Raw genomic sequence first — 20081 nt, 5'->3', positions numbered from 1 at the left:
ACCAAGTGACCATCCTACTCCCTTGAGGACCACTTCTCAAATCTCAAAGTGGGACTCTCATACTCTAGACTGACTCTGTGATTATCTCTTTTCTGACTTACTTTACAAGATTAAAAACAGAGGGACCTCCTTCCTTCCTTTCTCAATGGAGAAGGGTGTCATAGTCAATTGCTACAGGTGAGCAAAGAGAAGACTACCCTTAAATGGGTCAGTCGCTTCAGAGTCAGGGAAAGCAACGACATGAACATGACAAGAATTACTTTTGTGGCTTATCACCTTTTAATTTATTTCCCTAAGAAAGACAGTTTTTGTCTTTGAATTCTATCCACCTTCCCAAGGGGTGAGGTTCCCAGGAATCTGGAAAGGGCTTTAAAGAAAAATACTATTTCTTAATATTTTTGGGTTTACTAAAAAGCACTTTGCAAGTCATAAGGCACTATATAAATAATATCATTATTATCTTTCTTTTCAAATTTACTTCCTGATACATCCCTTATAACAATAAATACCTATTTGCTATTGCTTGAATAAGTCCTGGGTATTTCTTCTTCTTGTTCAGCTGTTTCTTTTTCTTCATGACCTCATTTGGAGTTTCCTTGACAAAGATACTGGAGTAGTTTGCCATTTTCTTCTCCAGGTCATTTACAGATGAGGAAACTGAGGCTAACAAGGTTAAGTGACTTGCCCAGGGTCACACAGTGTCTGAGGCTGAATTTGAACTTAGGTCTTCCTGACTCCAAGTCCAGCACTCTGTCCACTGTGCCATCTAGCCATACCTTGGGTAGTCCTGCTGAAGGACATTTATTTACTCATGGTATCTCCTCTGACTCCACAGCCCTCCCAGAACCTCTCTACTGAAGATCCTCCTTAAGGTCCAACTGGCTTTCCCTGACCAATCCAGGTCCTGTGTCATTGCTCCTCCAGAAATCTTATTCCCTTTACTGACCACATCCCTTCTTTGGATCACAGTGGTATATGCCCTTGCATTGCTCTGTATCTTCTCAGAAATATGTCTTGTCTCTATGACTAGAGGGTGAGGTCCTCAAGGGTGTGGTTTGTCATGTACTTTATTTTATCTCCATTATTTAGAGAGATAGGGAAGCACAGTGGCTAGTCAGCTAGCCTCAAAGCCAAGAAGATCTGCATTCAAATCCCACCTGTGACAAATACTGGTCATGTGGCCTAGGACAATTTGTTTAACCTCTAGGTACAGCAGATGATTCTCTAAGAATGTAAGTTGCATAGCAGGTGCCAATATGCATTGAGAGAGTTTTGAATCCAGAAATTCCCATTTAAATCACAGATCCAATCCCTGGAACTATTGAGTTTTGAATCCAGAAATTCCCATTGAAATCACAGGTCCAATCCCTGGAACTATCTCTATTGTTTAAGAGTTGTGTTTTCTCCATGGCAGATTCTCAAAACATCTATTATATTTATTGATAATGATTGTGATTTATCAGATTCATTCTTGGGGAAGTAGGCACCGGTTCACTGTTGACTAAATAACCCTGTGCTGGGAGCTCATTTTTGGTAACTTTGTCTTAACAATTAATGTTAAAGAAGGTTAATAGATAATGCTGATGAAGGTATTCCACAATTCAATTCCAATCTCACAAACTTTAAAAAAAAGCTTAAAATGATGTTTTTAAGTTGGTCTAAAGCTTAATCCAACCCAGAGCCATGCCATCTGCCATAATGCTTAAAGATTATGCTGAATTTCTGAATTGATTTTGTTTTGTATATCAATGTTTCTGTAAACTACATCTGCCACTATAGCAGAATTCATTCTGATAGACTTTAGCTCTATGTTGTTAATCAAAAATAGTACATTTCATAAGAAGTCCTCCCAGGACACATTGGACATGATTGCCCAATCTCCTCCGCTCTACGCCTCTAGGCTGATTCTGTGATGATCTCTTTGCTGGCTTACTTTACAAGTTTAAAAAAGAAAGAAAGAAATAAAATAACCTTCTTCCAGTCCTCATTGACTTTCTATTTACTTTACCTGTCAGGTATGTTTGCTCATGTATTTCTGTGATGCTCACTAGCTCTGATTGCTGCTGTTGGCAGCTCTTTCTTGCTTGATACCAAGTCAAAGCCGACTCAGAGTTTATCTGGTAGGAGATACCGGTCAATGGATCTTTGGTCCATAAACTTTCACTGCCAGCAGCTACAAAAAGAAAACAAATAATATTGTGAATTATAACTAGGATGTACATATAGTTGATACATAACAAATTAAACCAACTTGGAATGACATTTTTAAAATAACATGGCTAGGTTTTAAAATTTAAATTTAACACAGAAGGACATGTCCATTTACAAGAAATATTGCTTGAGGTAGCTAAGTATTTTTTCTTGTTATTGTTCTTATTATTTTTAGGTTTTCTCTCTTAGTGGATAAAGTTCTTGACTTGTGGTCAGGAAATCTAGGTTTGAATTTACTTCACATACTTAACTGAGTGATTGTGGGCAAATGACATAACATCTCAGGGTCTCACTCTTCTCATGAGTAATATAAGAGTGATAATAAAACTTGTAATACCCATCTCATAAGGTTTTTGTAAAGAAGGCATTATGCAAACTTTAAGGGTCAAGTCAATAAACTTTTATTAAACACCAGTTAGGTACCAGTCACTGTGCTAAGTGGTGGGGATAACAAAGAAAGGGAAAATTAACAGACTTTGCTCTGAAGTGCCTTAAGATTTAATGGGAGAGACAACATGTGAAAAATTATGTACCTATAAAAAACATACAGGATACATTTGAGATAATCTCTGACAGAAGACACTAAGATTAAGTAGGACAGTGAAAGGTTTTTGGTATAAAATAGAAGTTTAGCTGAGACTTAAAAGAAATCAGAGAAGAGAGAAGGTTCCAGGCATGAGAGACAATCCATGAAAATGGACAGAGCTCTCATAATTTTTTTCCTATACAATGTAAGCTCCTCGAGGGCAGGGACTGATTTCACAGTGCCTGGCACATACTAGGTACTAACAAATGATTACTGAATTAAATTGAGCTTAATATCAAAAGACAAAAGAGGTTGACAGAGGCTTATCTACCACTCAACTCTCCCTGGGACCCATCAAGAATGAGTAAGAGGGGGCAGCTAGGTGGCACAGTGAGTAAAGGGCTGGCCCCAGAGTCAGGAGGACCCAAGTTTGGTTTCGGCCTCAGACACTTAACACCCACACAAAAATACTAGCCATGTAACCTTGGGCAAGTTACTTAACCCCAATTGCCCTCCAAAAGGCAAAAAAAAAAAAAAGAATGAGTAAGAGTGGGTGGCTAGGTGATGCAGTGACTAGAGCACTGGCCCGGGAGTCAGGAAGACCCCAGTTCAAATCTGACCTCAGACATTTAACACTTACTAGATGTGTGACCTTGGGCAAGTCATTTAACCCCAATTGTCCTACCTTCCTTCCTCCAAAAAGCAAAAAAAAAAAAAAAGAATAAGAAACTAATTAATTTCCTCCCCTCTTTCCACTAGACACTAGATCATGTGGGTTAGAAAGTAAGGAAACTACAAACATGCCAAACTGTAGGAAGGGAATGGAAAACAGTTGGCCCTTATCAATCCCATACAGTCTCTTAGATTTAATTATCCATCACTCCATCACCAACACCAAAAACTTATACATGTGTAAACCCATAGCTGTATCACAGAACTAAATCAACTCTAGGGAAATCTCTAGAATTGGTTTTAGTGCCTAATGATTTAAACATCAAAGTATTAGTTTTGGAACAATGGTTCAGATGAATTCAATGAGTAGTTAATAAGCACAGCTAACTTGTGTTCCTAGAGCCAGAATCTCCAAGATTTTAAGCACATGTCTTTGAAAACTACATTAATCCTAGAAACTTGATATTGGTTTTGTATTATTGAGACATGTCTAATTCTTCATGACCCCATTTGGGGTTTTCTTGGCAGAGATACTCGACTGTTTTGCCATTTCCTTCTGCAGATCATTTTACAGATGAGGAAACTGAAGCAAACAGGGTTAAGAGACTTGCCCAGGGTCACACAGTAAGTGTCCAAGGCCATATTTAAACTCATGAAGATGAATCTTCCTGACTTCTTGGCCTGATGTTTATTGAGTCAATTAGCTTCCTCCAGAAGCTTGATTAACAAAGTACTATTTAGTGATGTGGTGAACCACTTAAATATCTGTTTCCTCCCAGTGGGGGTGGGTGGCAGGGGGGGAAGGGAATGAATCTGGAATTGAAAGTTTTAAAATCAAATATATATTTGAAAAGTGAAAGAACTCTTTTGAGGTAAACAGGGAATTATTTAAGTTAGTGAAAGTTAGTGCCCTTACTAAATGGCAGGATACATTTGTGGTACTCAGTCGTAACCCTTGGTAGGACACATGCTAACTTGTTGTCTTTCATTTTTGAAGAGGACCATGACACTAGGGAGGTGATTCCATGACATGTAAGTGAATTAGGTTTAAGTGAGGGAAGGCTGTGCAGAGTCATCAGCCTTACTTTCTCCTCCAGAACTATCTGGGACCAGTGACAAGATATATATCAGAATAACTGGAGATGGTCCTGGATGCAGTGATTAAGGCTAAGTAAGAAATGAGTCAAAGAATGATCTCTTTTGTCTACTCAAAAAAAAAAGCAATCTGGGAAGGGAAGACCCTTAGGATTTCTCATACACATGCTAAGTGTAGCTGGCTCAATAACAACTTCATTCATTCCTTCAGCATCTACTAGATTGTAAGCTCCTTGAGGGCAGAAACTGTCTTTGGCCTCATTTTCTTTCCCCAGTGCTTAGCACAGTACCTAGTATATTGTTGTTGTTCGGTCATGTCCGACTCTTCCTGACCCCATGGACTTGATGTGTCCATAAGGTTTTCTTGGCAAAGATACTGGAGTGCTTTGTCATTTCCTTCTCCAGCTCATTTTACAGATGATGAAACTGAGGCCAAAAAAAAAAAATCCTGCCCAGGGTAACACAAGTAGTAAGTGTCTGAGGCCAGATTTGAACTCAGATCTTCCTGAGTCCAGGTCTAGTGCTCTATCCACTGCTCCACCTAGCTGTCCTGCCTATACAAAGTGTTTTAATGAATGTTTATTAATTTCAAACTTGTGTCATTTTACCCATGCTATTACTCCCATCACTTGTGTAGATTGCAAACCCTCCTTGCCTTAGGAGAGAATCAATGTCATGGCTAAAATACATAGGTATGTATTAATGGTGGCCAGCTTTCTGATGATGAGTTTCTCTGTACTTAGCAAGGTTGGTCTTCACACAACAGGTTACTCCTATAGGCCCCAAATAGAAGTCTTTCCAGTTTGGTAGAATTTGTCAGAGCTTTTTACCCTGCTAGCATTGCCCTCAAAATTCCATGAATATCATTGTGATATCAGGATAGCACCATATGGAGATATTATCTGAACATGAACTACATATAATTGTTGATTATTCCATTAATTCCCCAACAAATTGCTGTATATTTATCAAATTACTATAGTATAGACTTTTAAAATATATACGTGTGTATGGCCCAAAGAGCCATACCTAAAGAAGAAAACATAGCATACAATATATTAGGAAATACAAAATACATGTAATATTTGATTATAATAATGACAATATAAATTATTCCTTCTTCAATAGAGAGATGTTTCCCACGTAGTCACAATATAGGGCCATTCACATCCTGAATATTTCAGAGAAATTACCCAATCTCCCTTGGTCACATGGCTCTCTCTGACGTGACCTACATTCTGTCTCTAAATTTCTTGTGTACCTTTAATAGGGAAGTGACCATGGGCCTCTCTATCAAATTATATACCACATTCAGTGACATGAAATTTAGAGAAAAGTCCCATGGCACACCAAAGAGGAAGATAAATGCAATGTGAATGCCCAGGACTGCATTTAAAAGTTAATTCAAAAGAGCTCTTATTGAGTGCTTACTATGGGCAAGGAATTAGTAGAAAGCATGAAGTTAAGGACAACACCTAGAAAGGATGCAACATGTGGGTAAGATGCTTGAAATAATGTGCACGACACCTAGGCTTGAAATAGGTGCACGACACCTAGAAAAGTTGTTCAATTAGACCCAACAGGGATTTATTAAGCATCCATTATGTCCAAGGTACTTTGCTAGGTGATGGAGGATACAAAAAATAGAAAATAAAAATGATTTCCTCTCGCTAAGAGCTTTGATGGGGAGGGGGAGGGGGAGTGATAGGGGAGGAGTAGGAATAGAGAAGATTTGTTGCTGTTGTTCAATCATTGCAGACTCTTTGTGATCTCATTTGGGGTTTTCTTGGCAAAATACTGGAGTGGTTTGCTATTTTCTTCTCCAGTTCATTTTACAGATGAAGAACTGAAGCCAACAGGGTTAAGTGACTTGCCCAGGGTCACACAGCTAATAAGTATCTGAGGACAGATTTTAACTCAAATCTCCTGATTCTAGTCCCAGTGCTCTATCCACTGAGCCATCTAAATGACTCTACCAAAATGTAAACATACAAATCAGTACAAGATAATTACAGGAAGTTAAGAGTTCTAGTGATTAAGAAGTCTCAGGAATGTATTCCTCACAAGGTATACTTAAGATAAAGAGAGCAAAACCTGAAATATGGTGAACTATGGGATGTCAGACTCAGTGAGTAATCTGAAAGGATTCCACTATCAATTGAAGTGGCATCATTCCAGTAAAAGTATAGCAGCTTTGATCTGATTATAGAGAAAGAAACAGACCACAATGAGGGTATGAGGTGCTAAAAAGGAAGTCACTAAATGGTATTGTACATGGTTTTGCTTACTAAACAAGGAGCTCCTTGTTCCTTCTTCAGTTAGACAAGGAAAGCTCAGCAATCCAAAAACCCTGCTGTGGTCATCTGAGGTGTCCAAAATAACAACCATGGGTATGTCCCTTCTAATTTAATTTAAAAAATGGGAATCCTGACTTTGCATTCTAGAGAGAGGAATTAAATAAAAGAAAGAGCCAAATCATGCATTTGCTGACTAGAGCAAAAGGGAAAGTGACCCACAGATGTGCGATTCAGCCTTCTCTAAACCAGATGCCCAGAAGTTGCAAGCTAAAGAGAATTTAGGAGAAAGGGGTCTTTTCCTTTTCCTGTTTTCATGATATAGTTAGGGAGAGAAAATAATTGTTTAAATAGGAGGAAAACATTACAATAAACAATACTGAAAACAAAGAAACATATACATTAGATGTCATCAGGTCAATTACCAGTTCCTCTTTTTCCTGTATTGGACCTGCCCGATGGTTTGTGGTTTAAGGTAAGATAATATGGTCTCTTGATTTCAGCTTGTGCAAGTAGCTTCACATTTCACAGAATTTTAAAACAGCAAGGTCTTTTTAAAGAAAATAACAGTAGCAGAAGTATCAGCTGGTAAAATGCATTTGAAGACCTTGATGCATGATAAAAGTAATTAATATTTTTATTTCCTCTTCAGTTAGTTGTCACAGTTAGATGTTATAGAGAAAGGGAAATATGTGGTTTGTTGAAGATGCATGATTTAGAGGCATGAAAATTAATCTTATGCCAAATATACTTAATATGCCACTAGTCAAAACCAATACATCATTTATGCAGGACTTCTCAGTATGTTGGAATTTAGCATAAAAATGGAGATTCCTTTATCCTGGGGGGAAAGGAAAGAGTCTTATTTCTTTGGACAAAAAGATTTATAGTGCCTTTAGAAATATGGTTGAAATAAATCTTCAGAACAAGGTTTTCTGGAGATTTACATGAATGAAAAAGATTCTCTTTCTCACTCTCTCTCTCTCTCTCTACATATATATACACACACACACATACACACATACATGTGTGTACACATATACATATATGTATATATACACACATATATAGTTATGTATGTGTGTGTGCATTTATATACAAATACCCCCAAATCCTAGTGCAGCTTTAAGCATTAAAACTTCAGAAGCAGAAAAGCTACAAATTTACCTCAAAAAGTCACTCGAAAGCTTAATTATTTGAATGTCTTTTAAACTCAATTTTGTGAATTTTGGATAATCTATTTTTTATTTTAATTTTCTAGATGACAGTTTCTCAGACTGGTGGAAGAAATCTTCTTGCTTGGCCATCCAATCTGTCTCTATTAAACTTCTTGTGAAGTCACCAAAAAATTGTCTCACATGCATCAAAACCTGATTCTTCAGTTGATTTTCAGGATAATAAATACAATCCTTTCAGTCACTGAGCTGATAAAATTTTTACAAAGTTCAAAAATCAATTAAAGTGACATATAGCACAAGATGGTGGTCATGTTGGATTTGGACGAGAAATATATCCATAATCAATCAATAAACACTTATTAAGTACTCACTATGTGCTAGGCATAGTGCTAAGTGGTAGAGATTCAAAAAGAGGAAAAAGACAGTTCCTGCCCTTAAGCAGCTCATTACAATCTAATGGGGGAGACAATATGCAAAAAAATATGTACAAAGCAAGCTATATACAGAAGAAAGAGGAAATAATAGAGGGAAGTCATCTACAAATATGGAGAATCTGTATATGTTGGAAATTTATATCAGTTAGTAAAATGCATTTTCTGAATTTCTCTTTGGAATATAAGTTTTTGCAGGACAAAACTAGATTTATTTCTGTATTTGTAACACCAGCACCTAGCAGAGTCCCTGATCCATAGAAGGAACCATGTAATTGTTTGCTCAATGACTATGTATACACCTGGCATCAGGATCATCACAGGCCATCTCTGTGGATTACTGACAGATGGGAGCACTGATAGTTGATCTGACCAAGAAGGACAGTAGAAAGAGTTCTACACATGGAGAAACAATCAAAGATGCAGAGCTGGGGGAATTTTATTCAGTCGATAAACAATTTTAAAGTACCTAGTATGTGTTGGGTACTGGAGATACATATAGAGGCAAAAAAAGATGGTCCCTGCCCACAAGGAGCTCAGAATCTAATGGGAGAGACAATAAAGAAGCAGATATATACAAACAAGCTATGTGTAGGATAAATAGGAAAAAATGAAGAGAGGGAAGGCACTGGAATTAAGAAAGGTTGGGAAATGCTTCCTATAAAAGACTGGATTTTAGTTGGGACTTAAATGACATCAAGGAAGGCAGTAGGCTGAGATGAAGAGAGAACATTCTAGGCAAGGGGGAGAGCCAGAGAAAATGTCCAGGGCAAAAGACCTTTGAGACAGTTTAATCAATAGAATCAACAAATAACAATTAAGTGCCTACAGTGTGGAATGTACTGTGAGACAAAGGTGAAAAATTACATAGTTCCTGCCTTTCAGGAACTTTGTCAATCAGAAGCAAATAACATGCACATAGATAAGAATTTAGAACTACAAAGGATATTAGAGCAAAAAAATCCAACCCCTTGATTTTGAAGGTGAGGCATATGAAACCCAGAGAGAGATCTAATGACTTCCCCAAGGTCTTATCAAGATTTGAAACCAGGATTCAAATTTAGGCCCCCTGACTTTGTATCAATTCCTTTTTCCCACTATACTACACAACTATTCTACATATCTAACAAATGGTTTATATAAAAGTACTTCCACATTTTCTCTTCTTTGTAAACATACAGTAATGTAAAATATCCAAGTATAAGTCACCACATTAAGCATCTACAAATGCAGCCAGTTTTGTGTTGCTTGTTTGGCCCTAATATTGAGTCCATTCTCATTACTGTGGCCTATGCATTATAGTAGGTACTTAATAAATGCTTGTTGATTTGACTTCTTACTCTATTCTGTACTGGACCTTACTTGCTAAAGGCAATTTACCAATTGATCTCTAAGCAATTTGGAGGTGGGAGATAAAAAGAAATAAAGAAATAAAATCTGAGTTACAGTGTGGTAGACACAAAGCAGAGATACAGAAAAAGGTCTTTTCTAGGAAGATTAATGATTGAGAACAACTTGGGGTCAGAGTAGAGTGGGATCAGACAGAGAAGACTTCCCTGGGAATATGTCTTCCATGCTTAGTCTCAAAGAAGAAAGATCTTTATGGTCAGAAATGAGAAAGGTGTGCATTTCAGCCATGGGAGACACAGACTTTTATTAAAGCTTGGTTTTAGTCATACAGGAAATGAAATTAAAAATAGGCAACTGACTCGATGTTTGAGGTGGGAGAGAGCATGGAGGAATGATTCTCCTGGGTTAGAAATTGGAATATAAGAAATGGGAAATGAAAATTAGTCAAGTGGTTAAGCTGATCAGGATGGATAAAAAGTGGGAAACCAAGTGTCATAAAAACCCATAAAAACCCAAGCACCAGGTTAGAAAGAAGAGAAGAACTTTGGATGACAGAAGGGGAAGATGATATTTGGTGGCAAAAGAAGGGTGGCTTGGAGGACAAGGAGAGAGCAAAAAGGGAACCATCATAGTTCCTATTTCTCCTTCTCAAGTCTTAATGTTGCCTGAATCCTTTCACAATGAGAACTTTTTAGTAGACTTATGGAATTCATGATCTGGAAAAGTTAGTGGAATAGGATGATATTAAATTGGAAGACAGTCCCTTGTGGATCTCTAAGCCATCTTGACCTTGACCCTATTTTGATGAACATTTGTATCATCTTGGATCATACTGGATCATAGAGTAAGAGTTAGAAGAGACTTTGAGGCCATCATGACTTGAATAAAGCCATAGAAGATAAGCTTGATTTATTGCACATGACATAACACTGTGATGTGTAATTAATGTGATGTGTAACCAAGTCAGGATTCAAAAAGATTCGATGAGATTAAGGGGAAAAAAAGGAGGGAAGTGAGCTGAATTGAAAAAGATGAAATTCAACAGAGATAGATGTAAACTTATACACTTGGGTTCAAAAAAATCACTTTCACGTGATGAGAAGAGCTTAAGAAGAAAGGGCATGACAATTCTTGTGAAAAAGAGTTATGCATGTTACATGAATGAAAATGCAGCATGTTAATAGTGACTACAAAGTCAATGCAGTCTCCGGGCTACGTTGAGAGGCCCAGTGACCAGAAAAAAAGGTGATGGTAGTAGTAATAGGTTATAGAAGAAAAAGTAACAGTTTTATAATAAGAAGTCTAATCATTTAAATTCTGACAGATATTTGTGTGGTTCTGAACTAGTCACTTGTGTTTCTCTTAGTTTTTTTTTTAAATCAGTAAATGATGACTCTGTTATCTCTTAGAGTCTGTAGAAACTATCTTTACATCTTCTAATGGTTTTCTCACAGAGACACTGGAGAATGCAGCTGTCTCTTTAAGACTACAGAAACCAAATGTAATGTTGAGAAAAGCCATTTGTGCTGGCAATTTCCAGGTCAGTTGAGAAAAAATGTCTACTCTAAAGTGCTTCTCCCTATGGAGTCAGGGAGGAGGTGCAGGTTTTATCTGTAACTTATGAGAATCTAGGAGAATTCTCTGAAGAATATAGGGAGGAAGAAGATGATGTGAAATGTCTTCTTCATCAGAACTATCATAAGTAATAGATTATTATAAAGAAACCTTATAAAGAGAATTTCAATAATATTTGAAGAATCTGTGAGTAATTGGCAAGTACAATGGATTTCGGAAAGACAATTTCATGTGGTTTCTGAAGAGAGGACAAAGAGAAAGGATGAATCTAGCTCATTTCCAAAGAGATCGAATTAGACTCTTACCTAAGGGACAAATATGGATAAGATTTCTGAAACACTTTAATCAGTATCTTCAATGAGTTAAGCGGTGTGAGACTGAGTTTGAAGACAGATGAAAAAGAATTACCCACTGTTTATATTGAGAGTTTGATAAACTCTGGCTGTAAACTTTAGCATGATTAAAATATTGCAAATAGTTACATAAGCATTTGTTTTATTGTTGCTTTCATTTGATAATAAATTCTCTATGTAGTCATTTTTTTCTTTCTTTTTTTTATTTTGGAGGGCAATTGGGGTTAAGTGACTTGTCCAAGGTCACATGGCTAGTTTTTGTGATAAGTGTCTGAGGCCGGATTTGAACTCAGGTCCTCCTGACTCCAGGGCTGGTGCTCTATTTACTGCGCCACCTAGCTGCCCTATATTTAGTCATTTTAATGCTGATTAAACTATAGAGGAACAAGAATAATTACTGATTGGCAAAGGAATTTTCTCCAATTTATTAAAATAACTAATATTTGATGAACTAGAATAATAGCTCAAGATAATTAGTAAGAAAGTGATTGCAAGTTTATTAATGAGACCTAAGTTGTCCAAACATATCCCTGGATCATTCAAGATGTGGTGTCAAATTCAAATAGAAACTGCAGGCTTGTTATTATAATTATTGACTTAGAAAACCATCTATTAATATTATTTGTCTTCTAGCATATTTTTATTTATTTTGTTAAATATGTCTCAATTGTGTTTTATTCTGGCTCTGGCCCAATTTTAGAGTGACAGCAGGTGTTTGACTTGTACTCTAAGTGCTTGAGAATAAAAATAAATCATGAGAATGAGTTAAATTGTAGACTGACAGGAAATATACCAAGGTGAGGTATAGAAAATTCCCCATGTGCTTTGCTCCATGTAAGGGCTAACATCCTCTTTGCTAATTGCTATAATCCTATGATAATAATGTCACCACACTCTAGTCTACTTAAGCTATATCTGAAATATGATATTTAGTTCTGGGTACCATAAAGACAAAGTAGAACATGACCAGAAGAGGGTGATGGGGACAGTGAGAGGACCTAAAATAATGCTACAAGAAAATCAGCTCAAGGAATTGGTGATGTTCACCCTAGAGAAGGGAAGATATGGGAGGGATATATAATCTTAAGATATCTGAAGAGCCATCATTGAATTAAAATTGTTTTACTTGGCCCCAGAAGGCAGAAATGTGTAGGAACCACATGTAGATGTTGCATAGACTGATGCACAATGTCCAACCAAGTCACTCCATATATCAAAAATCTCAATCAGTTAACAAGCATTTAAGTGCCTACTATGAGCCAGGGACTGTGCTAGGCTCTAGGAATCCAAAGCCAGAGAGAGAGAGAGAAAGAGAGAGACAGAAACACAGAGAGAGAGAGAGAGAGAGAGACAGACAGACAGACAGACAGACAGACACAGAGAGAGAGAGAGAGAGAGAGAGAGAGAGAGAGAGAGAGATGGTTCCTGCCCTCAAGGAAATTATTTTTCACTAGTAGTACACAACATGTTTAGAAATCAACAAATGCAAAATATAAACAAAAAGTCATTTAAAGAAGGGCTTCTAATTAATGGGGAAATATAGTGTGTGTGTACAGGAAGCTGTTGAAAGCCAGTCTCTGACCCAGTCCATGCATGGGAAGACTCTGGTCCAGGATTTGTCCCAAGCCAACTCCCCGTGAAGGCTATATTATGTTTTAAGATTTGTTCACCATCTCTTCCTGACTGGCAGGAGTTTAGGACATGATAAACTAGCAGTGACCCAAACATAGATGCATGCAAGGGAACAAGGACATTAAAACACACAGATGTATGTCAATGAACAAGGACACTAAATATTTTCTCATGGAAACCTAAGAGATAATTGCTTTACATTCATTGTATAAACCCTGCCCTCTGATCAATAAATCAGAACTGCTATGACAGATCCTGCCTGGCTCCAGTCCATCGTTGCACACTTCTTGGTTCCACCTGTGCCCATTTTGATGCAGGCATCAGGAAGCAATTGTAATTATCTAGGCTAGAGGTGGAACAGGACTAAACCGGTGTCCTTGTGGTGTGCATGGAGAAAAGGGCCAGACTGATGGAGATGTCCTAGGTTCCCAGTTCACTGACATATTGTAACAGACTTCTAATTTCACCACCCAGGTGAATTAGATACAAATTCACTATACAATGATACAAAATATGTATCACATTGTCAGTATAAGAACTCTATACAAAAGAGTTGATATAAAATATGAAATAATATCAAATAAATTTTGAGTTCAAAGCTCTTCACATTAGGAAATTAATTCATTTCCTCTGCTGAAATCAATGAAGGTCAAAATAAACTTGCTGTTCTTTTTTAAGGTCAAGTATATCAATCTTCAACTTTAAATTAAGAGGTCAATTTGCAAATGAAATGTATAGAAATTCTTTTTTGACTGGGTAAAAACAACTTAAAACCAGGTCCAGTTTAAATCACAAAATATTTTGCTACATCATCATCTTCATTATCATTATATAACATATTATTGGCATAGTTCTAATGTCTGGGTTTTTTTTTTTACATTTTCCCACTTGGGTTCATTCCATCACATGACACAAAAAAGTACAATTCAGGAAAACCCCACCTCCATTTCTCCCTTTATCACACTATATATAATACTAAAAACATAAATAGTAGTTGACCTGTATTCCATTGTGACATTAAGGAAATGAACCGCATTCCTCCTTCTCAAGTTAAGGATAAGGAGGTTGGTCATACATTGCAACTACCATGATGTCATTTGTATCAATGCTTTAGTAAAAAGTTGACGGCACTAAGGGGTGGGAGGAGGAGTTGGGTATGGAAGCCCTTTATAAAAATAAAGACTCCTTTAATGTAAGAATCTGGTGCCACATGTGAAGGCACAGCCTCATGACTTGGTGACCAGGGAGGCTGAGGATGGCAGGTGTCTTGAGTTGGGTAGTTCTGAGTTACAGAAGGCTGTGCTGAGTGTCCACATTGTGTTTAGCATCAACATGATGAGTACTCATGATCAGGGGCCTACCTAAGGAAGGGTGAATTGGCCCAGGTCAGAAATGGAACAGGTCAAAGCTCTCCTGCTGATTGTAAGTGAGACTAGGCCCCTGAGGAGCCCCTGTACTTGTTATTTGGAGGGGGGAAGGCAGGGCATTTGGGGTTAAGTGACTAGCTCAAGGTCACACAGCTAGTAAGTGTTAAGTGTCTGAGGCTGGAATTGAACTCAGGTCCTCCTGACTCCAGGGCAGGTGTTCTATTCACTGTGCCACCTAGCCACCCCACCCCTGTACTTCTAACCTAGGGATATGGGGAGACCTAATCTTATGGAAAAAAAAATTTTGTAATATTGGTGATACCACCATTATCTCCCAGAAAGAAGGCTGGACTAGAAATCAGAAAACCTAGCTTCCACTGGAAGCACTGCCCCTAACTCACATGCTATTGTCCCCTCATTTCAGTCATGACCCCATCTGGTGTTTCCTTAGCAAAGATACTAGAGTGGTCTACCATTTCCTTCACCTAACTCACACAGCCTTGGGCAAGACACAACCTCTGGCTGCCTTGGTTTTCCCATCTGTATAAAAAGAACTATGAGGTCTACAGGAAGTTGTTAGGGGAATAAGGGGAGACCACAGCTATTTATGCACTTTGGAAATGAGAAAAGCACTGGACAGATGTAAGGTACTGTTTTCATCACACAACAAAATGTTATGACTCAATAATCACACACAGGTACTCACATTTCAGTGGACAGAACCCAAAAAGTTTGTTTGTTTTATAATCAGCTGTAGTCGCACACCAGAGCCAGCCATCAGATCTGCCAGCAGAAGTACAGTCAGCATACCACTTGTCTTCAAACTTGAAAGGGAACACACATGGTGCTCCATTGGAATTCCCCAGTAATGTATACATTTCTAAGGAAACAGATAAAGAAGGATATATATAAATAGAGTTCTTATACTGACAATGTGAGCAAATTCTGACTTTAAAACATTCGTGCAATAAACCTTCCTGATTCTCATGAAGGAAACTCTTAGAATTCTTGTTCATTCTGATGAACCTCCCCTTCCTCCCTTCACCCCTCCAAAATGTGTATACTTTCTCTTGTGACTTTTGACCAGAACCATTGACATAGTGCTGAAAGGTACCTCAAGGGATATTAAGTAAACAATCATTAAGTAGGCACCTACTATGTGACAGTATTGTTCTAAGCATGAAGAGAAGAGAAGAGGAGAGGAGAGAAGAGGAGAGGAGAGGAGGGGCATGAGAGGGAAGGGGATGGGAGGGGAGGAGGAAGAGGAAGAGGAAGGGGAAGAGGAAGAGGAATAGAAGAGAAGAGGGGAAAGGCAATAAGGAGGGTATGAAAGGCTTCAAGCAGAAGGTGGAACTTTAGCTCAGACTATAGAAATCCAAAGAAACCAGAAGGTAGAGATGAGGATAAAAAGTGTTCCCAGGCATTATGTTCAACCACATCATTTTGCAAATGAGGAAACTGAGGCTCAAAGAAGTTAAGTGAATTGCCTAAGATTATAGTAATAAATGTCAGTGGTAGGATTTGAATTCAGCTCCTCTGACTCCAAAGCCAATGCTCATTCTACTATTCTGCAAAGCTATCTAAACAATGTCATCAAAGGGAATCAGCTTAATTACAGTACTTTTTAACAAACAACTTGTCTCCTCTAAAAAAAAAAGGTTTATGTAAATAGACATATGCATGTATGTGCATATTACATATTTATTATGTGTTTGTGTGTAATGTCAATACATACTCAGAAGGAGCTAAATTCCCTCTCAATCTTTTACCTTAATTTTCTCTCTCAACTCCTCGGCATTTCTTTCAATATCTTAAAGCTGAAGGCCATATACAGTAGTAAGAAAAAATCATTTTTAATTAGGCCACAAAATACTTTGTATAGAATCAACCAAATTATTCAGGGTCTGATCATTAAGTTTGTCTTTTGCCCATTTCGTGGTTCACCAAAAACTTATGAATTAGGCTTGGTTTAAATTTTAAAGCCTTTAGATGAAAAAAAAAAAGTATTGCCACAATGAAAAAATTGATGGCTAACACAATATTTTAAAATTATCTGTGGATTTTAAATATCCACGTTGTCCCTATCACCATGACTTCAAATACTAAGAATTGAGTGTAATATCATCTGAGCAAAGTGAATAAGCCTAAGAATGGATTTATACTGTTTCAGATTGCTAGTAAAAGTAAGAACAAAGGCCCTAGACAGAGCTTGAAAACAGGGTAAGATCATTAAGGACAGGGAGATTAATTTTTTTCCTTTTTCTTCTCCATTGCTTTGCACATAAAAGGTCTTTAATAGTTACTTATGGATTGATTGATTAATTGATTGGGATGATTTTTAGTGCAGAATTTTATAGTCACACATCTGTCCCTTACATAAAATGGCCATATGTTTCAATGAAAGAATCATAGAATTATATGTTGAGTTGACAAGGATCTTAGAGGCCATTGATTCAAACCCTATCATTTTACAGACATGGAAACTGAGGCTTGGAGAGGGCAAATGACTTGCCCAGAGTCACACAAGCTAGCAAATTTTGAGGTAAAAAGAACAAGGGTTGGGGAACTGTTGGAACAATTTACACTAATATATCTATTCTAACTTCCCACTTAGAACTGAGTAAAATTGGTTAGATCATTGTGTAATATTTTTGTCATTAGGCAGAGTTTTAAAGGTATTCTTTTTCTGATTAGCTCTACCTATCCCTTTTATTTACCATTAAAGAAAAGGAGAAGCAAGTTGCATTTTCCCAGAGGTAACCTCTTTGAGATCAGGGAAAGTTTTCATTTTTCTCATTGCAAACCCAGGGCTTAGTAGTAGTAATTTTTCTTGGTTATCATCTCAGCTCCCATGGACTCAATTAGTGCCTCTATGCTGATGATTCTCCACTCTCCTTATCCTCTCTGCAGACCTCCAGACTCATACCTCCAACTGTCTTTTGGAAATCTCTAACTGTTTGTGCTGAAGACATGTTAAATTCAATCTGTCCAAATCAGAATTCATTCTTTTTTCCTCCAAACCCTCCCCTCTTCCTAACTTCCCTATTGCACTTAACATTTTTTGTCTTATTGTCATAGGTAACATTTCTAGGTAACAATTCTATAATATTGAATAATAATGATGATTGTCAAAATATTAGGAGACACCTTTTTCCAGAGCTAAGACCCAGCAAGCAAGCTATGCTCTGAGCTTGGCATAACAACAGTCTTATCTTCTACATGAACACTGCTGCAAATAAATCACAGAACTGATGGTCCCTGAGCTGGGGTAAACACCAACAGGCTCAGACAGGAAGCCCCCCTATGAACAGACTTTTTGTCACTGGACAACTTTTCCTTTCTGTTGCTATTGTACATTACCACCATTGCTAGACTACACTGTTTGACTCATTGTCTAGCCACAAATATATAAATCAAGGTTCAGCCCCAGTAAAACAGGTCCTCCCTTTAGGGACAGGGCCCTGGCACATGTGTGTGTCTAATCTGCCTCCTTGCTTGCAAGCTGTTTGAAATTAAACTTCTGTTTGATTCCTGACTCTCCTGTCACTAGCCTGTTCAGCTCCAACCACCCACAGAATAGAAGCCAGTTCAGTCCAGTTAACCTGAGCATGGACATTCTTCCTTTAACCCTAATCTTTTGTGAAGGCTTTTAGTTTATCCTCATTACAGAGAGTACTTGCTCTTGGTTTTAAATAGACACTACTTATTTTAAGAAAAGGTTCATTTATTCCTGTTCTTTACAAGGTTTTTAATAGGAATGAGTATTGCATTTTGTCAAAAACTTTATCTGCCTCTATTGATATAATCATATGATTTTTGTTGGTTTTGTTACTGATATAATCAATTATGCTTATTATTTTCCTAAAATTAAAACAATCCTGCATTCCTGGTATAAATCTTATTTGGTCATAGATGATCTTTGTGATACATTGCTGTAATCTCCTTAATGGTATTTTATTAAACATTTTTGCATCCAGATGCATTAGGGAAATTGGTCTATAGTTTTCTTTTTCTGTTTTTGCTGTCCCTGATTTAGGCTTCAGAAATATATTTGTGTTACAGAAAGAATTTGGTAGCACTCCTTCTTTCCCTGTTTTAAAAAAATAGTTTATATAGTATCAGAATTAATTGTTCTTTAAATATTTGGTAGAATCCACTTGTAAATCTAGTTGGTCTTGGGGATTTTTTCTTACGGTGATTGTTTATGGCTTGTCCAATTTCTTTTTCTAAGACAGGGTTATTTAAGTATTCTATTTCCTTTTCTGTTAATCTGAGTAATTAACATTTTTAAAATATTCATCCATTTAAATTTTATTATTAGTTCCTAATAGTTGGTTTAATTTCATCTTCATTCATTTCACTGATACTGTTAGTTTGGTTTTCTTCTTTCTTTATAAAATCTAATTAACCAATGGTTTATCTATTTAATAGGCTTTTCATAAAACCAGGTCCTAATTTTATTAGTTCAAATTTTTTATGTTTTTTTGTTTTACATTCAATTTGAGTAATGTCTCCTTTGACTTTTAGGATTTCTTTTTTCATGATTAATTGTGGATTTTTAACTTATTGGGGTTTTTTTAAGTTGCATGCTCAATTCATTAACCTCTTCTTTCCTCTTTTATTGATGTAAGTATTTACATTTAATACATTTCCACCTAAGTCCTGTGTTAACTGCATCCCATAAATTTTGGTATATTAACTCAGGGTTGTCATTTTTAATGAAATTATTTGTTTCTATGACTTGTTGTTTGACCCATTCAATCTTTAGGATTAGATTATTTAGTTTCCAATTATTTTTTTAATCTATGCTTTCAAGGCCCTTTACTAAATTCAATTTTATTGCATTATGATCTGAAAAGGATGTCTGTAATATTTCTGTTTTTCTGTATCTGTTTGTGAGGCTTTTGTGCCCTAATGCACAGTCAATTTTTGTGATGGTGCCATGAACAGCTGAGAAAAATGTATACTTCCTTTAACCCTTTTTATTCCCATTCAGTTATCTTCAGAGGTTTATCATATCTAACTTTTCTAAAATTCTGTTCATCTCCTTAATTTCTTTCTCATTTATTTTGTCATTGTGTTTATCTAGCTCTGAGAAAACTAAGTTGAGGTACCCTGTTAGCATAGTTTTCCTCCTGCAACTCATCTAGCTTTTCTTTTAAGAATTTGGATGCTATATATTGCATACATATTTGGTATTTAAATTCATTGTCGATGATCCTTTTAGCAAAATAACTACTTTCTCCTTTGGAATTCCCAGAACCCAGATTCCAAATTCAACTTTACCACTCATACTACCTGTGCGATTTTGGACAATTCGCTCAATCTGTCAGGGTCTTAGTTCCTCTATCTATCTATCTATCTATCTATCTATCTATCTATCTATCTATCTATCTA

General features: G+C 36.8%; 1 protein-coding gene across 2 annotated transcripts in view; it reads right to left on the bottom strand.

Annotated features, from left to right (window-relative positions):
• The window catches only part of MRC1 (mannose receptor C-type 1), a 127812-nt gene that overhangs the window by 82842 nt on the left and 24889 nt on the right, over positions 1-20081 (bottom strand). For both annotated transcript variants that reach the window (XM_069086266.1, XM_069086267.1), the window contains exons 3-4: positions 15391-15564; positions 2009-2173 (exon numbers count right to left, since the gene is read on the bottom strand). In XM_069086266.1, coding sequence (XP_068942367.1) covers positions 2009-2173; positions 15391-15564 — 339 coding nt within the window. The remainder of the gene's footprint in view (positions 1-2008; positions 2174-15390; positions 15565-20081) is intronic.

This window comes from Petaurus breviceps, unplaced genomic scaffold (assembly GCF_028583685.1).
Source record: "Petaurus breviceps papuanus isolate PSGF00001 unplaced genomic scaffold, PetGlider_PUasm1.0 178, whole genome shotgun sequence".
NCBI lineage: Eukaryota > Metazoa > Chordata > Mammalia > Diprotodontia > Petauridae > Petaurus > Petaurus breviceps.
Note: the sequence above shows the minus strand (reverse complement) of the source record. Positions and strands in the feature narration are given on the sequence as shown.